A 23,663-nucleotide genomic window follows, 5' to 3' on the forward strand; every position below is an offset into this window, starting at 1 on the left:
TATCAGGAATCCATGAATTAGGCGCACTTTCTCCATTGTTCTCTTCCTGCAGTGCTTCATTTTTATTCTCAGATAAATCTTCTGGAGGTTCTTCTTCATTACTGCTGCTAGAACTGGAACCAATTCAAATTGATTACTGCAGCTTTCACTTGAAGGATCCATCTCAGCATCTGAGATGGATCATCTGAGAGTTCAGATTGAGACGCGGTGGAGATCAGACGTGTTGTGTAGTCGCTCCAGGAGCCTGACCGACTTGTTTCCTGCTTTGAATTGCTTCCGGAATTTTATTACCGTCGTGCGGTTGTGCTGGACTTCCAGCCCCCACGGCGCCGGAGTCCTTCTCTGACATCATGAATGACGTCGAACGCATCATCCAGCCGGGGGTAAGAGCAGGATGATGGACGAACAATAAATAAACTACAACCTTCTCCTGCATATCAACTGTCATTAGCGAATTCATCTTCTGAATAATTTATTATATATGTATAGCTGAGAAAAACTTTATCGTCTGTAAAAAGTATCTAAATAAATTGCTAAAATCTAATAAAACACCTCTATTGCAAATTTTCTGTAGCGTTTCGATAGACATTGTTAAAATGTAAACGGTATCGAGCATAAACAAACGTTATAATGTGTTAATCGATCTCCACTTTGATTCTGCTGATGACGAAGGAGACGATAGTTAATGCATAATAATTCTCGATTTTTTTGCCTCAAGATGACGCAATGGATGAGTCCTCACTTCCATGCGTATTACCCAGCGGGCAACAGCTTCCCGTCCCTCCTGGGGGACATGTTGTGTGGAGCTCTCACATGCCTCGGCTTCACGTGGGTGAGTGGCATTAATGCGGTGCTGTTAGTTTATGAACATAGATGCAGTGCAGTCATTGCACGAACACGAGTCCAGTGCAATGAATGGATGAACAAGAATGTTATGTTGTTGGTAGATGGAAGTGGATGCGGTTCTGGGAAAGACGTGGCATGGATGCAATGCTCAGAGTGGATAGACATGCATGATGTGATGCTGTGAATGAAGGGTTTGGATGCGATGTTGTAGATGAACGCACATGGATGGGATGCGGCTAGTAGATGAACATTGCTGTGGTGTTTTAAAAAGTTTTCATGTCTAGGCTTCGTCCAGAAAATTCACACCCATTTCTTCATGAATATTTAAATTTGCAAATTTACGTTAATTCCACTTTTTGTACGTACGAGATGTAAACATTTGTAAAATGAGAATATATCCAAAGCAAAATAACAATAAAGTTAATGTCATATTCTCATATGTAATTTACTTTCAATAAGAATATTTACCGCTTTAGTATACTTCTGCCGGGATCGTTGTATGGATCCGCTTAATCTTAATTCATAACTTATGAGTACAACTGTACAAGCTTCAACATAGATTACATCTTTTACGTACCATAAACAATAAGCATGAAGTAACACTGACTTTTTTTAATTGAAATTTTCGTTCACAAAAATTTTCTTAACATTCAATGGTGCGAGGGTCTCCTTGATCAGCTGAAGAAAAGTTACTTTTCAAATGGCCTTGTTGCAAAAACTAATGTTGCTGCAAATGACAACGCTTCTAGCCACTGCGTGTTCACGGTTCGTTCATTGCTCTGAATGGAGTATACTTACTGATATTTAATTAAAAATAATTAGAATCTTATTTGTACACAGAGTGCTCCTCGAAAACGTGGGGATGTTTAAGTCAGCACAGGCTGCTCATTCTATTTGGCACCTCCCGACTTTCTCTATTATAAAATATTGACATGTGATGTTACGTTATTGCTAGAGTAAAAATGTATCATTTTAGTTACAATTATTACGCATGAGAGTCAACTTAATTATGATGAGAAATACATCATATCTTAAAAGTTTGGCCCGCTCATTTGGTAATTATCTACACTAAGCATGTTGCAGTTTACATCGAATTATCAAAGTCAGTAAAAAGTTATTCTCAATAGCAAATTTAGCAGGTCATGTAGTATTGACGGCATTCTCTCGGTAATACAGTGACTCTACTAAAAATTACTGAACTTTTTACTGAAGATTATTACTCAAAAGTTAGTTAGATTTTTATTTTTCACATAAGTGGTGCCAGAATGCAAATTCACTTAGTTTGTTGCCTATTGAAAGTTAAAGACACATTTATAGATCTTTAGCTATTATTATTAAATAAAAATTTACGTATTCCACATAAACGGGTAATTGAAGATTATAGTCCGAGCGATAAATCAGCCGGCTTGCTTGTAAGCATCTCGTAATAATCGACTATATTTCCTATTTACTGCACAAATTCAGTGCAGTAAATATACTGCACTATTATGTGAATACTTATATTCACAAATATATTCCCTATTACTGCAATTTCAGGAGTCGTCTCCTGCGTGCACGGAGCTGGAAGTGATCATGCTGGACTGGCTGGCGCAGCTCATTGGTCTGCCAGAGCACTTCCTCGCCACCTCCCCCGGGTCTGGGGGAGGCGTCATTCTGGTCAGAACTTTATTTCTTGTGAAACTTCAACAAATTAATATTGGTTTAATATTGAGTGTTTCAATTTTTGATAAATGTTTAATCTTAAGTGTTCGAATGTTTGCTAAATGTTTAATCTTGAATTTTGAATTTTTGTTAAATGCTTAATTTTGAATTTTTACTGAGAAAAAACACCGTTTTTACAAGGCAACACTCACTAAATAATGCCCGAACCAGCAATTGAATTTTCAAAGGTAAACGGTAAAGAAAGACACACGGTAAACAAAGACAAACGGTGAATTTTGAGCGGAACTCCAGGCCCCGTGTACTTCATTCGAAGAGTTCCTTGTACCTTCTGTCTATACCATTATAGTGTAAATACGACTGCTCTTCCACCATATTCTTGTGCTTTAGCTCCCTCCCCTCCCTCCATCCGCATGCCCCCTCCTCTCGCCCTGTACCCAACAGGCTTGTCATGAGTCCTGTGTAGCGGTCTTGGAACTCAGCCACGAGTCCGAGCGGCAGCATGCGGCGAATTTCTTGCCCGAATTATTGCCTCAGTCCTACGTTAGCCATCCTACGTCTGGCAGCACACTTCCCTCACATTCCATACACACCGTGCACATTATTCCCACTTGCTTTTGAGACAAACTTCATATTTATTTTGCCCCAGTTCGTCAAAGTAACAGATGCTGCGAGGGTCTGCAGGGATTAAGTTGGGGTCTTTGTCGCTCCTAAATTCCAACGGATATTGGTTCTTCGCGTCATGGCATTGCGAGGGGCGATTCCTTATACTGCTTGTCACTTACAGAGTTTTTTCGCTTTCTTGGATCACGGTCTTCGTAATGGGTTTTTGTTGTAAGCAGGGGGTCGTCCTGTGGGTTTGGCAGTCCGCTTATGGTCCTGCTGAGTTTCGCAAAGACCATCTCATGTAGTCGTCGTCTATAAATTCGGTTCTTTGGTTAAAAATGTCTGGATCTGATTCGCTCTCATATATTCGTCGATATAGAAAAAGTTAAAATTTTGAGCTAAGTCACGGTAAGTAAAGTATCGTCGATGTCGTAGTTTGCATTCAGTTATTTCGAGAGTATGAAACCTCAGCCCTCTCGTCTGGCGAGGCTGGCTGTGCTGCAGGAATTGTTGCTGTCAGTTTGATTTATGCAGTGCTGGTGAGAGTGAGGTTGTATTGAGTAATATTGGTTTGTTATAATTAAAATAAATCAGGATTTCAACATTGACATGTCGCCGATTCTTAGTATCACAGAACAAACACATCTCGTTGCGGTCTCGAACACGCAACTCACTGCTTCAATCCTGATACTCTGAACTGTAGCGACTGGGCACCCTATTGCGTGTTCGGCTATTTCAGCGTATGTGTGATGAGTATTCTGTGGTTCTTTGTCTAATGTTGCTTGATGTTTCTTTGTGATAGCTTGTTTTCTGTATGGGCAGTTGGCGGCGTGTGTTATGTGTTCTTGTTGGCAATTGAGACATTTTTAAATGTTTTCCCGCAATGTGTGTAGATGTGGTGTGGTCGTCAGATGGACACTCAGAGCAAAATTGTGTAGTAGAGGTACTTCGGGTGTAGAAAGGTCTTCGAACACTTATAGCAAATGGCTCTTATTCTTACTGTGAGGGAGTAATTTTGGTACATGGCACAGCCGTCGTTCAGAATGAGTTGTGCTATGGTTTTGTCAGTTATGATTATTTTAAAATCTTGGGATTAGTATTTGATTTTAGCTTGAATGGACATCTAGTTCTGCCGTCTCGTAATTTCGTGCTTAATTTCTGTTGAATTCTTTCGGCCGATGTCCTTGTCTAGAAGATGGGGTGTGGAAATGTAGGTTGATTTTTCTGAAATGTTCGTTCGCTTTTTTGGAAGTCAGTCTGTCGATGGCTGATACATCGTCCACTGCTGTATAATAACCGGTTACTGAGCCGGTGAGTCTGATAATGGAAAAGTTGAGTTCATGTGAGGTCGTTTGAAATATTGCGGATCTGTCAATAAGCAGTCTGGGGTCGATTTTATAGAGTTTTATTCTGAATGTCGGAGGTTCGAGCAAGTAGATTGAGTTAGTTATTGAGGCAGCTTGAAGGCTAATGATGGATGAAGATGAGATGATGAGGAATGATGGAAGCATGGTTAGGGCAAGGCAAACTTGCATCTGCATGACATCAACATTTGAGGGTGGTTAAACCTTGGCTCTGGCCGGGCATTCGACCTCCTCTGATGGAGTTGGTCTCTGATATGCAGTGTGTTCAAAAGTAGACTTTCGCACAGCAAGTGCGCGAAGTTCACTTTCTGTCTCCGACGCACACTGCCATTAAGGTTAGTAAAAGAATTCTGCCCCTAACCCGTTGGGACATTCCCGGCAGACTCGAAGCGGGAGGGAGGGCATGGGGAAGGAGATGGGTGGGAGGAATCGCAACGTAGGTATGTATTAGTGATGCAGTTACATATACAATAGAATGGTAGAAACAGAGGCACACAAAAATAAGTCACAAAACCTAGTGACCCGTACATACGTCAGAGGAGCTGCAAAGAAATGCTGAAGATTTGGAGGGAGTACAGAGGAAAGTACACCAGAACCACACAATAGTACTCCATCAAGCCAGTGTTAAGGGGCTGTGTCTGAGAGAGTACAGAGGACAGTACACCAGAACCACACAATAGTACTCACATAGGGCCAGTGTGACGTGACTGTGTCTGAGAGAGTACAGAGGACAGTACACCAGAACCACACAATAGTACTCACATAGGGCCAGTGTGACGTGACTGTGTCTCGGTTCCACGTCTGATAGTACTGATCTAAATATTTTGGAATCACTGCATATTTTTAAACGAAAATGATGTCTATATAACGCGTACAGTTCTTACACTCTTGAAATTGTAAATCGGTATGTTTTTTATGTTTCATTTGTCGTTCTACCATTAAGGTTTTGAGTTCTTTTGTGTAGATTCCGATTTTCACTACTGATTGCTCTTGTACCGTAGTAAAATTTTTGAACTGATGATGGAGCTGGTCTTCGAAGCGATCTCATTGAAGATGTGATCAATTTTCTTATCTTATCTAACCCTGGGGTAACCCATACTAGTTCGGTTAGGTTAATTGCAATAAAGTTGCATTGATATGTTTTAAAAATGTTTTATTATCATTAAATGTTAATGAGTAAATCCCAATAGCAGAACAATAAATATTTAGAGATTTCCAATAATTTTGGCCATTATAGCGGCTATTGTAGCGCGCTACATTTTACTGTAGCGGTAGCGCCCGTTACAATCTAGTGGGTGTAGCGGTAGCGGTAGAGCCCGCTACATTTAAAGCATGTAGCGGTAGCGGTAGCGCCTCTACATTTCCAAGTAGCGCTGCCCAGCTCTGCTGATTACCGTCTGGAGACCGCAAGAGCATGCATAGCACTATTGAATTGCGAACCCCTTCATAATCATATAGAAAGTAAGAGCAGACGTATCAGAGATTAATGAACTCCACCATTACCTATCGAGAAGAAGCATATTCATCGATTGGAGTCTCCACCTTCATTATTAGGAATTTGGTGTATACAAATTTAATGTGACGAGGAGGTTATTGGGCTTAATTTCATCCACGTGTTACCGATGCATAATTAATAATATTTATTTCCACTTGTTACCGATGCATAATTTGAAAGTTACTTATGCCCAGAATCCTTGTATAAAAGTAAGCTGCGCCAGACCTAACACTGCCCTCCATTCCAGTATTTATAGAAACTTCGCAATGTACAGTAGACTTTCAATTGCGAACAGTACATGCTAGTGGTTCCTTGCTACGCCAGCAGAACACCATAAACTACAATTAACCATATTAGGCAAATAGTGCCTCTAACAGGTTCATCAAATTTTCTTGTATTCTTCTTGATACTCTGTGCCACCTCTTGCTTCCATTCTCTGTTAGTGACATCGAGGACAAACGCTCACCGCGGAACTTGTCTAACAACGCTGAACACATAACAAGTTTACATTTTGGCAGGGCCAAATTACCTAAAAAGAATTCAAGTATTGAAGTGTTCACGTTGAAGTGGGTAAGAAAGACTAAGATTTTTCAGGGCACGGCCAGCGAAGCGACGCTGATGGCCATGCTGGCCGCTAAGCAACGAGCTCTCAAAGACTGCGTCGGGCAGCAGGAAAAAGACAAGAAAGCTCCTCTGCTGGTGGCTTACGCTTCAGGTATCAATTATTTTAAAAATGCAAATGATATATAATAAACTAAACTCCTATAGTAGTGGATACCAGAAATTTAGTATTAAAGTGATGCATGGACACACCTAAACAAGACACATAATATGATACTGATGTTCTTCAATGTAAATCAATTATTAAACAATTTTTAAACTGTCGCCAATTAAGTTTTCTTCTTATTTTTAAAATTTAAAAATTAACTGCTCATTTTTACATGACTCTGAAGCAGAACAGGCCAGTCTTCTTCGTTTATTCAGTGAAAATCCTCCTGATGTACATATTTGTTGCATTCATTTACCGTGAGACATTGAGTGTACAGGCTAGCAGCAGGCCGCGTCAGCAGCAGCAAATAATCTACTGTAGCTTGTCCGGATATGAAGGCATAGGACCTCTCAGCTCCGAGCGACACGCGGTATCACTGCCCTGCGGGTGGCGAGGGAAGGAGGCTTTGATAGCGACAGCCCTCATGTAGCAGTCTTCTAGCCTCATTTATAGCCGTCATGAAGCGGCCAAAACAGGGATTCTAATTAAAACAAAATTAGAATCCATGAACTATTCGTATTGTTCAAACGTTATAAACACCGATCGTGGAGGCATATAGGATTTGGGTAAATCAACACGAAAACAACTACTCGTCTTCAAACTGCGCCTTATATGGCTAATGAAATAAAATTTTAATGGCAAGCATTGCTAATAGGAGCTAACCTTTCTAAAGTAGAAACGACATATCGATACAGCAAACTAAATAGTTTACTTATGTAAAAATCAAAATCAGACAGTATTTCACATAACATCTGCGAAAATCAATACTGCTAAGATTTTCGTATAGCCCCATAATCATACACTCTATCAGTGAAACCCTGAGAAGAATATCTCACGATACAGTGCAAACACTAAACCTTCAACTACAGGATATACAGTAAACCTTCAACAGCCGCGCAGAGAATATCTTGCTATACAATTCAATGAGAAAACCTTCAACTTCAAGACGATGTCGCAATTCATTTAAATATCTCAATATAAAGCTGTTAGCGAGACATTAACCTTCAACTGCATTAATTTGTCAATCACTGCTGAAGAAACCGTGAAACGAACACTACCACACAGCGGAGTATACAAACTAACATTATTTATTTTAAAACGTGGAACATTTCGCTCATAATCACTGAGAAACTCTAGTCTGACACAATGCGAGTGTGCAAGACAGTTGTGAGCAAAAATTTACTATTTCTTCTGACAGAAAGATTATATATATGAAAAACCAACTCTAAAAATATTTTAACTCTAACTCTAAAAATTTTTAATTTTAAATTAAAACTCGATTAATAACAAAGAATACAGCATGAGCTAATAACAAAGAATACAGCATGAGCCATAACGTTCACTAAAGAATACAGCATGAGCTAATAACAAAGAATACAGCATGAGCCACTAGACACTACATTCAACAAACGAGAAAAACTGATGCAGGCCACCTCGTCTCGACATTGGAAATAAGAATTACCGGTGTCGACAATAGTTGAGTGCTGCTTCTGCGAATTAAAATCTTTCATCATCTTACACCACATGCCAGCAATTCTTAATCAAAAACCATTTAATTATTTTCGGCTTGGTGAGGAGACCACACTTATAGCCATCATATTTCACTCCATGTCAGCAATTCGTAATTAAATATCATGAACTTTATTAAGATATAACAATTTCGCGGGCAACGCATGCCAACTAGACTACGTAGTTCTCACAATACCCTTCCCTATATTTTCATCTATCTTCTTTAATAAATGTTGTTATCAGAAGCTCAATTCTCAGCGCTGAAAGAGTTCTTTCTAGCGGTACGTTAAGGCCCGGTTTATTTATTGTTGCGAAGATGATGTCAATGTTGTTTGAGGCACCCGTGGTCACGAACGCACAGAGGTGCCTCTGGAGGTCGTGAAACTCCATCAATCTGAACACATTCCTTCCCTTTACATTTCATGTACGTAGAAGAAATTTAGGTTGAAATTTTTCCAATTTTGTTTTGGTTTCATTTTCTTCTTTAATACTAAAATAAACAAATTTCAACTCATCGCATTGGTCGATCAGATGAATTAAAATCCGGTGCTGACCAGGGTAATAACTACTTTGTGAACTCCATATATAATATCAAAGTGAAGAGTAAATTTGAGGTTAGTTTACGGGATGCAATTTAAACTTTGATTAAAACGAGATATTGTTTATAGAATGGCTGGTAACGCTTAACAGTCTTAGCTCAACAGACTCTTCCTTCTAAGGTCTTAACTGATGAAACCTTAAATGCTATACCCAGGATGAGCGTCATGGAACTGTCGCTCTCACGCTCATGACGTCGCTAAATCTGTTAGGCTTAATACAAAAGGCAATTCACACGAACGATTTTATTTCGAAAACGTCGCCGCTCGAAGCAGTTTGGCGCCGGTCACAGACGACATTCTCATAGGAAACAACAGCTTGAGCTTTAGAAACATCTGTCCCAACGGACGAAAACGAAGCCCAACATAACTGTGAAAGAAATGAACGAAACAGTAGAACGCAGAGAGCTACACTAGAAGTGAATAGAGAAGATGATGATGTGGACGAGAGCTACACTAGAATTGAATAGAGGAGATGATGTGGATGAGAGCAACACTAGAATTTGAAGAGGAAAAAAGTAAATGTTGGCGCTTGGCCTTGCAAGAGACGTGACTCAAGATTATCATAGCTAAGAATTGGAGATCGATAGGAAAACTCTTTGGGCCCTCGAGCAAAATTTACTGTAATAAAGAGCAAGAAAGAAGAGAAAGTCTTAGCGGGAGAGCTCGTGGAGAGGATATATTGACCCACAGCAGAGAGCAAGCCAGCCAAGGAAGGCGCCCCGAGATGTCCCGGCATCAGTTCGGCCGGCCACCTGTTGCGTGAAGACTTCACTTGTTGCTCTTGTACGCGCCTAATTCTGGTCAGAAATTTTCATGTTTAGTGAAAGGCTGCCATTTTATGGTAGGCCTTCATGTCATATAATTTTCTTTGACATCCTGTTTATCTTAATCTTCTCTTTTGTGATTAAAATGAGCTTAATGATGAGCTATAAATTTAGTTACAAGAAGATTGAGCTGTTGACTTGTTCAGACTCCTCATCAGTAAGATATTAAAAGCTAAATTAGAAATATAAATCAGGGTTCATATACTCAATCCTTTTTTCAAGGGTCAGTAAACGTGGTCAGCTATTACTGCTATTTTATCAGCCCTACAGACTGAAATAAAGTACTTTATAATTGAAAAGGCCCATATTTCTCCTATGTATGAGGGCGATTGATATCATGTCAGAAAGTAGACATGTCAATAACATTATTCGTAAACTTGAACTGCAGATCAATCGAACTGAAACCGTGAAAACCCAGAAGCAAAAATCATTCGAAAAATTTTCATTCGACTTTGCTGTTTGACATATTGGGTAAAGAAATCTATGGAAATAAAATAACTGTATCAACATAAGAAAAACGCAGTAAAAATCAACATCGAACCAAAGATTTTCCTCTTAAATGCGTACATCATTCTACGTCGTATACTGCATACATGAATGCCATTCATTCCGTTTCAATCCGCTGCCAGTTTAACATCTTGTTTTATTTCCTTCGTAAACCATGAGGTATCAGTCGCACCAGCACTCTTTCAACATAGCCGTCCGTGACCTCTGTGTTCGTGTTTGCTTGACGTTCCTTTCGGTTTGAGAGTCAAGTAATATTGATAGTCCTTGGTTAGCGGCTATACCTCTGCGAGCTAAGTTGCCACGGCCGTAGACCACCGTTCCACAGTACAGTAGAAGCTCCCAGGAAACACCGAGCTTCTTATCTCACGAACCTTATCTTGATCACGAATTGACCATAGCAGCAATTGGAACTTTAGAAGCTTATCCTAAAATAAGCAATACACTGATGAATGACAGAGATTCCACAAACAAAAGCAAGGAGAGTATTTATATTTTCAGAACTTGCAGGCATGAGTCTTTTAAGATTAGCTTATAAATAAATCAAATTGAACATGAAGATGAATTAACCTGTAGCTTATAAAGATTGCGAGTTAATTCATTACTTTAAAAGAGCATTATTGATAGGCTGAGATTTGAAAAGATTGTGTGAAGTTTAAGAAAAAATATTCACTTAACTACTTGACTGATTATAAGTTGTTTGTGAAACCATTCATTATGCTAGATGGTCAGCTGAGCTCCATTGCTGAATTAATTACAATCACATCACTTTGCTCAAAGATTTTGAAAAGAGACTGCAATGTGTAGAAATTTAATTCATGTTATTCCCCTGAGCAGAGTGTGCTGAAAATTCCTACATTGACTGAATTTATAATCAAACAAAAGTCAGGAAAAGAAAAAAATGAACAACAAGGAGTTCCGCAGTGCTGCTCATGAAATGATTGACTACATCGTCCAGTACTATGACACGATACGTGACAGGTGAGTAGTACTATGACACGATACGTGACAGGTGAGCAGTACTATGACACGATACGTGACAGGTGAGCAGTACTATGACATGATACGTGACAGGTGAGCAGTACTATGACATGATACGTGACAGGTGAGCAGTACTATGACATGATACGTGACTGCCTAATGGGAATTGATAATAAAAATATTCTGTTACTCAAATGCGCATTCAAAAGTTTGATGAAAAGATTCATTTTTTATTCATTGATTGACCTAAACTGTTACAAACACCTGACATTTTGGCCTTATAATATATTTTTGCCTCACGTATAAAGACGAGAAATTCTTGCCTTATATTCATTTATTATTCATTATTGATGCTGTTTGAGAAATGGTTACAAATTTTAACTGGTCTCGTACGTGTGACTACAGCACAAACACAACAACATACATTAAAACAGACAATTTCATACATACCCTCTACAAACTTTGACTGGGATCCTCAGTGAGTCTCTCAATAATTTTATAACTATAGAGGGTCTATAGCTCCTACTCACTCTCCATAGCTTCTCTGTATAGCTCTTCCCACTCTTTATAGCTATAACTCGGCATAGAAATTTCGTAATCTCCATAAATTTTCACTAACGACATTCCATCTCCACCACCCTAAGCAGATTGCATGTAATTTGCAGACATTACGCAAAAAACAACCAGGCGACACTCTCACAACTATACATACATATAGATGGAACACGCCTTCCAACAGTTGAAAATATTCGAAAATATACTCTCAGTAACAACACCACTAAGATAATGATCATCACCATAAGAAGGCGAAAAACATAACAGGCAAATTCATTGACAACATTCCATCTATGGTTGAACTATATAAGGTTGACCCACTAGGATGTCCGTCTTTCAGTTCAGCTTTCTTGTTCCGTCACTGAGATCGAGAAACGTAAACAATCCCGTCATTCCCATGACGGATTGGTTGACTGGTTTGATCGCATTTCGGTGATTGGTTAATGCCCGTGACGTCACTGAGATCAGTGACGTCACAGGCATACATCAAACTACATCCGTAAAAACGAGCTTCTCATGGGTCAATCTTATATACTAGTTCAATAATGATTCCACCAGTAATTTAGTGACAAAAGAACAAAAACAATTTCAAGATCATGCTATTTAATATACTAAATAACAACCTTAAAAGCAATAGCCCCTACAAATCTAAATAAAATTCACCGGGTTTACCCTCTCCAATAAAACATAAAATACTTCTACACATAACCTTTGTCAGATCATGACTACTCCTCATGTCCTCAAAAACATAGCACGAACATGACACGAACATTATTAACAAAGTCCACCAATAATGGCCAGAACATGATCCACGATCAAAACTTGTTCACCCACGTCTTAAATACTGACTACGAGGCTTGTTTAAAATGACACATATCAATTCAAATGCTAGTAAAAAAAATATATATATTTTTTCAATTTTCTTGCGAATTTATCAAAATCATCAAACCTAGAAAGACCTTAACAAAGAAATCCATCTATGCCCCAACACACGAAGGCGTCCTCTGGCCGCTGTGGAGCCGGGATACCTGCGCCCGCTGATGCCTTCGTCCGCCCCCACGGCGCCGGAGTCCTTCTCTGACATCATGAATGACGTCGAACGCATCATCCAGCCGGGGGTAAGAGCAGGAAGATGCACGATCAATAAATAAACTACAACCAATTATCATTTGCGAATTCGACTTCTGAAAAATTTTATTATATATTGATAGCTGAGAAAAACTTTATCGTCTGTAAAAAGTGTCGAAAGGAATTGCTTAACTCAAATAAAACACTTCTATTGGAAATTTTCTGTGGCGTTTCGACAGAGATTGTTCAAACAGAACAGGCATCGAGCCAAAACCAACGTTATAATGTGTAAATCGATCTCCACTTTGATTCTGCTGATGACGAAGGAGACGATCGTTAGTGCATAATAATTCTCGATTTTTTTTGGTCCCAAGATGACGCAATGGATGAGTCCTCACTTCCATGCGTATTTCCCCTCGGGCAACAGCTTACCGTCCCTCCTGGGGGACATGTTGTGTGGAGCTCTCACATGCGTCGGCTTCACGTGGGTGAGTGGAGTGAAGGAGTGGCGTTAATGTGGTGCTGTTAGTTTGTGACCGGACGTTCACTACCCTAGCTTCAACGGATGGCCGCCTAAGGTTGCACGCTGGCCACGAACTTATTAAAAAGCTAGTTTCAAAGAATCGATAATGAAAACACAGCTTTCCAGTTCACCACTGAAGTTTCAAACGTTTATTCCAATAAGCACTTTAAAATGGGCACTCTACATTTTCAGGTCACAGTAACGAGCAGCACAGACACATGGCAAATAATTAATCAGCTCAGTCAGGGAGGGGGCTCACTGCAAGACAAAAAGCTTCTTGCCTGATCGGCAGTTACTAGCTACCACTAGGAAGGTCAGAGCTGCAACTTAACCGATCGGCTAGCAGGACACAACTGCTGTCTCATACAAAAGGAATCGCCCTCGTCACCTCTCTCTGAAACAAATCTTCCCTGAAAGGGTCGGAAGTCTAAGCTACTTAACCGGCCTCGCTAAAAAAACCCATACATGTAGAATAATATATTACCTAGCTCAAACAAAATTGAAATTGGTAAAAAGGCCTAAAAAGACCGTGAACGATTCTCATTCGTTCACAAGTTTATGAACATAGATGCAGTGCAGTCACTGCACGAACATGAGTCCAGTGCAATGAATGGATGAGCAAGGATGTCATGTTATTGGTAGATGGAAATGGATGCGGTTCGGTGAAAGACGTGGCATGGATGCATTGCTCCCAGTGGATAGACATGGATGAGATACTGTGAACGAGGGGTTTGGATGTGATGTTGAAGATGGACGTACAAGGATGGGATGCGGCAGGTAAATCAACATTGCTGTGGTGTTTTCAATGTCTTTCAGGTCTAGGCTTCGTCCAGAAAATTCACGCCCATTTTGTTCATGAATATTTAAATTTGCAAATGAAGTGTGCATACATGAAATGTATGCATCCGTAAAAGGAGAATATATGCAAGCAAAAATAATAAAGTTAATGTCTTATTCTCATTTGTAATTTACTATTAATATGAATGCTTGCTGCATTAGTATACTTCTGCCGGGATCGTTGAATGGATCCGCTTAATTCAAAACTTATGAGCACGATTGTAAAAGCTTCAACATAGATTACAAGATTTACAGTGTACAGATTACAAGAGTAACAGTGAAATTTACTGAAACATTTACATAGTACTACTCACCGAAAATTTACTAAATTTTCGTTCACAAAAGTTTTCTTAACATTCAATGGCGCGAGGGTCTACCCGATCAGCTGAAAAAAAAATAATTTTCAATTGCCTTCATGCAACAACTAATGTTGCTGCAAGTGATAGAACTTCTATAGCCACTGCGTGTTGGCGGTTCAAGGGTACGACTGGAAAATACTTAATAATATATAATTAGAAATAAATTCGAGTGCTGTTTGTCCACAGAGTGCTCCTCGAGAATGTGGGAATGTTTTAGTCAGCACAGGCTGCTAATTCTATTTGGCACCTTTTGTCTTTCTCCATTATAAAATATTGACATGTAATGTTATGTTATGGCTAGAGTAAAAATGTATCATTTTACTTACAATTATTACAGATGAAATGAGAATCATCTTATGATGAGAATTTGAATCATATCTTAAAAGTTTGGCCCGCTCATTTAGTGCTTATCTTCACTAAGCATATGTTGCAGTTTACATCGAATTATCAAAGTCAGTGGAATGTTATTCTCAATATAATAGCATGTAATACAGTGACTCAACTAATAATTACTAAACTTTTACCTGCCGATTTTTACTGAAACGTTAGTCAGATTTTTAGTTTTTACATTAGTTGTTCCATAAATACAAATTCGCTTAGCTTGTTGCCTATTAAAAATTGAAGTCACATTTATAGATCTCTAGCAATTACTATATCAAATAAAAATTGACGTCTTTTACATAAATGGTTAATTGACGATTATAGTCCGAGCGTTAAATCAGCCGGCTTGCTTGTAAGCATCTCGGTAATAATAGATTATATTTTAAACGATTTCGAGAACAGACTAGACGAAGCAATGCAGGAGCATATGTTCAATCTTAAAATGCCTAGCACCTTACGGACCAGGCAATAAGTCCAGCAGCTATCTCAATCAATCGTCAGTTATGGAAAGGTCGGGTTCCATTCGGGTGGTGACCTCATTGAAGTATACATGTATACTCATGGTTTGCGCAAGGTCCCAGAAGGATTACTAGAATTTGAAACAAGAACCAAAACCAGGGGCCACAGCTATAAACTAAAAAACTGCGGTTCAACTTATCCACGCGACAACATTTCTTCTCGCTTCGAGTCACTGACATGTGGAACAACCTCCCTGAAGATATTGTTGACGCTCCGAGTATGAACGCGTCTAAGAACAGACTAGACAAGGCCATGCATGAGCATATGTTCAGTCTTAAAATGCCTCGTACCCTACGGAACATCTGATATCTAGAAGCGATTTTAAATCTATCGTCCGTAAGGCCAGTCTAGTCAAGAAAAGTACAAGAATCGGCGACAGGCCTATCCAGGCCTATTTATTTAATGCCGAAGATATATATACTATACTATACTATACTATACAAAGGCCGGATCCCTTGTGAATCAAGTCACGAAAAATTCAAGAATCGGCAACTGGCCATGGGCCTATTTCTTCAACGCCGACACTTATATTTTATTCTATTCTATTCTATTCTATTCTACTCTATTCACTGCACAAATCCTGCCATTGCAGGAAGCGTCTCCGGCGTGCACGGAGCTGGAGGTGATCATGCTGGACTGGCTGGCGCAGCTCATTGGTCTGCCCGATTATTTCCTCGCCACTTCCCCCGGGTCTGGGGGAGGCGTCATTCTGGTCAGAACTTTATTTCTTCTGAAACTCTTACAAATGAATATTGGTTTGATCTTGAATGTTTGAACGTTTGTTAAATATTTAATCCTGAATGTTTGAATGTTTGCTGAATATTTAATCTTGAATGTTTGTTAAATGTTTAGTCTTGAATGTTTGAAAGTTTGTTAAATGTTTAATCTTGAATGTTTACTGAGAATAAACCACCGTTTTAACAAGGCAACTCTCACTAAATAATGCCTGAACCAGCAATTGAATTTTCAAACACATAGTAAACAAAGACAGACAGACAGACAGTGAATTTTTAGCGGAACTACTGGCCCACGTGAAGTTCATTCGAAGAGTTCCTTGTACCTTCTGTGAGTTCTGTCTATACCATTATAGTGTACATACGAGTGCACTTCCACCGTATTCTTGTGCTTTTGCTCCCTCCTCTCCCTCCATCCTCTGGTCCCTCCTCTCGCCTCGAACCCAACGGGATGTTGTTGTGGTTCCCCGGTCTCACCTTTATATGAGACCCCTACCCAACGGGCTTGTCATGAGTCCTTTGTAGCGGTCTTGGAACTCAGCCTTGAGCCCGATCGGTAGCATGCGGTGAATTTCTTGCTGGAATTATTGCCTCAGTCCTAAATTGACCATCCTACGTCTGGCGGCACACTTCCCTCACATTCCATAAACACCGTGCACACTATTCTCAGTTGCTTTTGAGACAAACTTCATACTCATTTTGCCTCAGTTCGTCAAAGTAACAGATGCTGCGAGGGACGGCAGGGATTTAGTTGAGGTCTTTGCCACTCCTAAATTCCAACGGATATTGGTTCTTCGAGGCATGGCATTGCGAGAGGCGATTCTTCATACTGCTTGTCACTTTTTTCGCTACTTGGATCGCGGTCTTCGTAATGGGTTTTGGTTGTGAGTGGGGGTCGTTCTTGTGGGTTTGGCAGTCCGTCTATGGTTCTGTTGAGTTTAGAGAGGACAGTCCCATGTAGTCGTCATCTTTAAATTCGGTTCTTTGATTCAAGATTTCTGGATCTGATTTGCTCTCATCATCTGTACAGAGAAAGTTAAATATCTTAGCTAATTCCCGGTAAGTAAAGTAGCTTCAATGTCGTAGTTTGCATTCAGTTATTTCGAGAATATGAAAGCAAAGCCTTCGCCTCTGGTGAGCATGACTGTGTTTCAGGAATTATTGCTGTCAGTTTGATTTATGCAGTGAGATCTCGAAAACGCAACTCACTGCTCCAATCCTGATACTCTGAACTGTAGCGACTGGGTTACCCTCTGGCGTGTTTGGCTATTTCGGCACATGTGTGTTGAGTATTCTGCGGTTCTTGGTCTACTGTTGCTTGATGTTTCTTTGTGATAGCTTGTTTTCTGTATGGGCAGTTGACGGCGAGTGTTACGTGTTCTTGTTGGCAATTGAGACATTTTTTATGTTTTCCTGCAATGTGTTTAAGTGTGGTCGTAACATGGACACTCAAATCAGGATTGTGTAGTAGCGGTACATAGGTAGGCTGTATAGGGAGGTCTTCGAACACTTGTAGTAACAAATGGCTCTTGTTCCTAATGTGAGGGAGTGATTTTGGGACACGGCATAGCTGTCGTTCAGAATGAGTTGTGCTATATGGTTGTGTCAGTTATTATTATTTTAAAATCTTGGGTTTAGTATTTGATTTTGCTGTTATCTTGAATGTGTATCCAGTTCTGCCGTCTCGTAATTTCGTGCTTAATTTCTTTCGAAGTATTTCGGCCTATGTCCTTGTCTGGAAGATGGGGTGTGGGAATGTAGGTTGATTTTACTAAAATGTTCGTTCGATTTTTTGGATGTCAGTTGTCGATGGCTGATACATCGTCCATTACTGTATAATAACCGGTTACGGAGCCGGTGAGTCTGATAAGTGAAGAATTGAGTTCATATGAGGTCGTTTGAAATATTGCAGATCTGTCAATAGGGAGTCTGGAGCCGATTTTTTCGCGTTTTATTCTGAATGTCTGCGGTTCGAGCGAACAGGATGAGTTGGTTATTGAGGCGGCTTGAAGGCTGATGATGGATGAAGATGAGATGATGAGGATTAAGGTTGGTAAAAGAATTCTGCCCCTAAACCGCTGGGACATTCCCGGTGGAGTCGAAGTGGGAGAGGAGGCATGGGGAAGGAGATGGGTGGGAGGAGGCGCAACGCAGGCAAGTATATTGGTGATGCAGTTACCCAGCGAAAATTTTCAGCCGCGGCAGCTTCTGACTTAGATTACCAAAAGCTGGGGCGACTCTAAATTTTGTTGCCCAGTGAAAATTTACAGACGCGGCAGCTTATGATTTGGCTTACCAGAAGCTGGGGCGACTCTAAAATTTTGTTACCCAGTGAAAATTTCCAGTCGCGGCAGCTTCTGATTAGGATTACCAGAAACTGGGGCGACTCTAAATTTTGTTACCCCTGTGAAAATTTCCAGTCGCGGCAGCTTCTGATTTCGACTACCAGAAGCTAGGGCGACTCTAAATTTTGTTAGGGTACATATACAATAGAAAGGTAGAAACAAAGGCACACAAAATAGCACAAAACCTAGTGACACGTACGTATATATATATGTCAGAGGGGCTGCAAAGAAATGCGGAAGGTTTTTGAGAGAGTACAGAGGACAGTACACCAGAACTACTCAATAGTAGTCACGTGGGGCCAGTGTAACATGACTGTTTGGCAGGGCAAAATTATCTAAACAAAAGTTAAGTATTGATGTATTCATGTGGAAGTGGGTAAATATAGAAATAAAATTTTTCAGAGCACGGCCAGCGAAGCGACGCTGATAGCCATGCTGGCCGCCAAGCAGCGAGCTCTCAAAGACTGCGTTGGACATCAGGAAAAAGCCAAGAAAGCTCCTCTGCTTGTGGCTTACGCTTCAGGTAAATCAATTATTTAAAAAATGCAAATGATATATAATAAACAAAACTCCTATAGTAGTAGATACCGTAAAGTAAGTATTAAAATGATGCATGAACAACACACCTAAAAAATACATATATTATACTGATGTTCTTCAATGAAAATAAATTATTACAAAATTTTAAAACTGGTCGCCAAATAAATTTTATTTTTTTTAAATTACCTGCTCATTTTTACATGACTCTGAAGCAAAACATGCCAGTCTTCGTCGTTTATTCAGTGAAAATCCTCACGATGTGAAATGAACCAAAAAGTCTGTTAGTTCTCAAACAAATGTTGGCTAGAATGTAGCATTAAAAACTAAATTAGCTCCTGAAAAGAGAAGATATGCAAACATTTTAACACCAGCATGTTCCAAACACTATACACTAAAATTTATAGGCAAATTTCACATCACGATGTACCTATAGACAAATTTATTATATTCTGTTATCGAGAGACATTGAGTGTACAGGCCAGCACCAGCCTAGGCCGCGTCAGCAGCAGCAAACACTCTTGCTTGTCCCGACGAAGGCATAGGACCTCTCAGCTCCCAGCGACACCCGCGGTCTCACTGCCCTAACGTGGCGAGGGAAGGAGGCTTTGATAGTGACAGCCCTGATGTGGCAGCCTTCTTGCCGCATTTATAGCCGACATGAAGCGGTCAAAGTAGATTCTAAGCAAAGCAAAATTATAATCCATGAAGTCAACAATTCATTTTGTTCAAACGTTATAAACACCGTTCGTGGAGCCATATAGGATTTATGTGAATCAATACGAAAATGACTCACTCATCTTCAACCTGCGCCAAGTATGGCTAATAAAATACAATTTAATTGCAAGCAATGCTAATTGGAGCGAACCTTTCTAAAATAAAAACAACATATCGACATAGCAAACTAAATAATTTACTTATGTAATAAGCAAAATCAGACAGTGTTTTACTTAACATCTGAGCAAATCCATACTGCTTAGATTTTCGCAGCCCTATAACAAAACACGGTATGAGTGAAACTCTGAGAAGAATATCTCACGATACAGTGAAAACTGTAAACCTTCAACTACAAGACGAAGCAGCGCAAAGAATATATTGCTATTCAACTCAACGAGGAAACCTTCAACTTCAACACGACAGGGAGAATATCTCAATATAAAAGCTGTTAATAAAACGTTTACCTTCAACTGCATTAATGTATGAATCACTGTTCAAGAAAACGTGAAACGAACATTAACACAGCGGAGTACATTATTTATTTCGAAACGTGAAACATTTCGCTCTAATTCACTAAAATACTTTAGTCTGACATAATGCGAGTGTGCATGAAAAACCAACTCCAAAAATATTTTATTGAAAAAAAGTTTGACGAGCATTCACATACGAGTTAAAGATTAGCCAAGCTAATATTTATCCTCGGTAAAATACGACTAGTTCATTTATCATCACGGGTCATAGGCATTTAGTAGGAAAACACAAGAAAATGTAGATGTATGTACCGACGTCACTGATGTGACCGAAGATGTCGTATAAATCTTGTTTTGGTGCCATTTTCTTCTTTAATACTAAAATAGAAAAACTCAACTTATAGCATTGGTCAATCAGATGAATTAGAATCAGGTGCTGACCAGGGTAATAACTAAATTGCGAACTCCATTTATAATATCAAAGTGAAGACTGTATTTGAGGTTAATTTACGGGAGGCAATTTAAACTTGAATTAAAGTGAGATACGGTTTATAGAATGTATGGTAACACTCTTATAGCTCAACAGACTCTTCCTTCTAAAGTCTTAACTGATGAAACCTTAAATACTCTACCCAGGATGAACGTCATGGAACTGTCGCTCTCATGACGTTGCTAAATCAGCATCTTCTATCAAACGAATCTCTTCAGCCTTCCGTGAAAAGGGCCACTACGTTATATTCACAATGTTGTATATGTAACTTATTGCTCAAATTTGCGGATACTTTGACAAATATAAGCTACTTTAAGCTGTTTGAGTTGGTTAATAAGTTTGATGCACTAGAGGACCTACATGATACAAACAGCAATTTTCTGGGACGTAATAAGTTACTTTACTCGGTTAGTATTTTTCTAGTAGAACAATTCAATTTGTCTTTATAGATAAGTTTGTTTTTGTATGACCAGAAATGTCGCACTCGAGCGTGGAGAGAGCAGGTCTACTGTCCAGCGTGCAGCTGCGGCTGCTGCCCACCGACGACACCTTCGCTCTCCGAGGAGCCGCCCTCGCCAGCGCTATGAAGCACGACGCCGAGCTCGGCCTCATCCCATTCTGCGTCAGTTGACGTTCAAACGTTTAGAACCTAATTACACTGTTAGAAAAAACGGTGAAAAAACGGTCCCACTGGCGTTCTAGTGGCCGGTCGCTCCGTGAAAATAAACTGCTTCGCCGTTTTTATCAGATGTTTTACGGATTTAACGGTCCCACTGGCGCTCTAGTGGCCGGTCGCCCCCTTAAAAATAAACGATTTCACCGTTTTTATCAGATGTTTAACGGATTTCTAGTGTTAAATTACAATAAAAACTGCGACGCGGTGTTTCTTTTCACGTGCCGACGGGCCACTGAAGCGCCGGTAATACCGTTAACGGTAATTTTTCTGACAGTGTATTAAACTCATACTAGAACAGCACCAGGACCAGAACTGTACTGCGAATTCTAGTCTTCAACTATTCCACGCATTGCACCCAATATTGAAACTCCTAAGAAACGTATAACAACTGCTGCGGAAGAAGCGACGTATTGAATGACACTGACTCGCTATATGCCGAAGTGATTATATCATTATATCAGTGATTATATCACTATATACGTTATATCACAATAATCTTACGCTCTTCCAAACTCACTATCCTTCACTAATTTGCAATAAACATATACTTATCCTCAGGTGATCGTGACGCTGGGAACCACCGCCTCGTGCGCCTTCGACAGCCTGCAGGAGATCGGCGAAGTGTGCCGCGGTTACTCTGACGTCTGGATCCATGTCGACGCTGCTTACGCAGGTCTGCTTTTATCGTCTGATGCATCCAAGCGTCAATATAACGTAGGAAAAAACTCGAAGCTTAAAAAAAGTAATTATTCTCCAACTCATCTGAAACGTACTTCAGAGTTAATTAAACTGAGATGCAAATTACATTAATGTTTTTAACATTATTTTGCCTAAATTCAGTCATAATAGAATATAATATGTATACATAGAAGCTAACATTTTTATTCATGTCCATTGTCCATTGCCACGTCTTCTTCGAAAATTCGTGTTCGTTAGGCGCCGCTTTCGTGTGCGAAGAATTCCGCGGCCCCATGAAGGGCGTCCACATGGCGGACTCGTTCAACTTCAACCCCCACAAGTGGCTGCTCGTCAACTTCGATTGCTCGACCATGTGGTGCGCTGAGTTGTGCTAGAATGTCTGGACATCATACACATTTGAGTGTGCAATTGAATTCTTCATTCTTTCTATTGCATTATTGTTCCAACGTTGTTAATGAACCAATGCCTAAAAATTTTCACTGTTTGCCTGAGTAAATAGATATTAAAAGCTTAATAATGTTAAACTTTACAGCATTTCTTGAACTTGAATAGTGAACATGAAAACAACAATGTTATACTATTGAAGCTGAAAAAAACAGTGGAATATTTCTCTCGAGACACTGAATTTAATCATGTCTCAGTACCCGTAGGCCCCCACGAGGTACTCCTTATACGTATATACATGCTGAATATATTAAATAATATTTCATTTATTTTTATACTAGGATCCGTAAATCAGAAGAGGTCGTTGATGCATTTCGCGTGGACCCGATTTACCTGCGCCGCCAGCATCAAGCTAATCCTGAAGCACCTGACTACAGGGTGAGACTAGGCCAGCTTAAGATGAGTACACAGATTAATGTAATGTAATGTAATGACCATGCTGGACCATGCACCTGACTACAGGGTGAACGTCAGCCAGCTTAAGATGAGTACACAGATTAAGGTAATGTAATGACCATGCTGGACCAAGCAGAAAACATGCTGATCGAGCAGGTAATATGTGCAGGCAATATTTTCCCTGAGGTAATAAATACGCTATATGAGAAATACACATAATGTTCAGGTGATTATCGTACTGTACAGATACTGTACGAATACTCACTGCACTAGTAATGTAAATACTGCAATGGTCGTGCTTAAATCACAGAAGCAATGAGTCCTTTTATAACAATTAATGCCGTATCGACAAGTGACCTGTTCTAGCATCATGAGAGTTCGCTGTTCAAATATCATGGGAGTTCGCTGTTCTAACATCATGAGAGTTCTCTGCTCTAACATCACGAGAGTTCTCTGTTCTAACATCACGAGAGTTTGCTGTACTAACATCATGAGAGTTCACTGTTCTAACAACATGGGGTCTCGCTGTTCTAACATCATGAGAGTTCGCTGTTCTGACAGCATAAGAGTTGCTGTTCTAACATCAAGAGAGTTCGCTGTTCTAACATCATGAGAGTTCACTGATCTAACATCATGAGAGTTCGCTGTTCTAACATCATGAGAGTTCGCTGTTCTAACATCATGAGAGTTCGCTGTTCTAACATCATGAGAGTTCGCTGTTCTAACATCATGAGAGTTCGCTGTTCTAACATCATGA

The 23,663-nt window shown here is 39.8% G+C and overlaps 2 protein-coding genes across 2 annotated transcripts in view; both read left to right on the plus strand.

Moving 5' to 3' along the window:
* Window positions 1-718: 718 nt before the first annotated feature.
* Window positions 719-11,041, plus strand: LOC108674167 (aromatic-L-amino-acid decarboxylase-like). Its single transcript, XM_018162076.2, has 4 exons — window positions 719-832; window positions 2,383-2,502; window positions 6,565-6,685; window positions 11,013-11,041. The coding sequence occupies exons 1-4, from the start codon at window positions 719-721 to the stop codon at window positions 11,039-11,041; spliced, it is 384 nt and encodes a 127-aa protein (XP_018017565.2).
* The window catches only part of LOC108674168 (aromatic-L-amino-acid decarboxylase), a 16,651-nt gene continuing 3,874 nt past the window's right edge, over window positions 10,887-23,663 (plus strand). The window contains exons 1-9 of the mRNA XM_047879501.1: window positions 10,887-11,156; window positions 12,709-12,829; window positions 13,154-13,267; window positions 15,991-16,110; window positions 18,880-19,000; window positions 21,165-21,313; window positions 21,926-22,040; window positions 22,304-22,421; window positions 22,792-22,888. Coding sequence (XP_047735457.1) covers window positions 11,077-11,156; window positions 12,709-12,829; window positions 13,154-13,267; window positions 15,991-16,110; window positions 18,880-19,000; window positions 21,165-21,313; window positions 21,926-22,040; window positions 22,304-22,421; window positions 22,792-22,888 — 1,035 coding nt within the window. The 5' untranslated portion in view covers window positions 10,887-11,076. The remainder of the gene's footprint in view (window positions 11,157-12,708; window positions 12,830-13,153; window positions 13,268-15,990; window positions 16,111-18,879; window positions 19,001-21,164; window positions 21,314-21,925; window positions 22,041-22,303; window positions 22,422-22,791; window positions 22,889-23,663) is intronic.

Source organism: Hyalella azteca, unplaced genomic scaffold, assembly GCF_000764305.2.
Source record: "Hyalella azteca isolate HAZT.00-mixed unplaced genomic scaffold, Hazt_2.0.2 contig3199, whole genome shotgun sequence".
Classification (NCBI taxonomy): Eukaryota; Metazoa; Arthropoda; class Malacostraca; order Amphipoda; family Hyalellidae; genus Hyalella; species Hyalella azteca.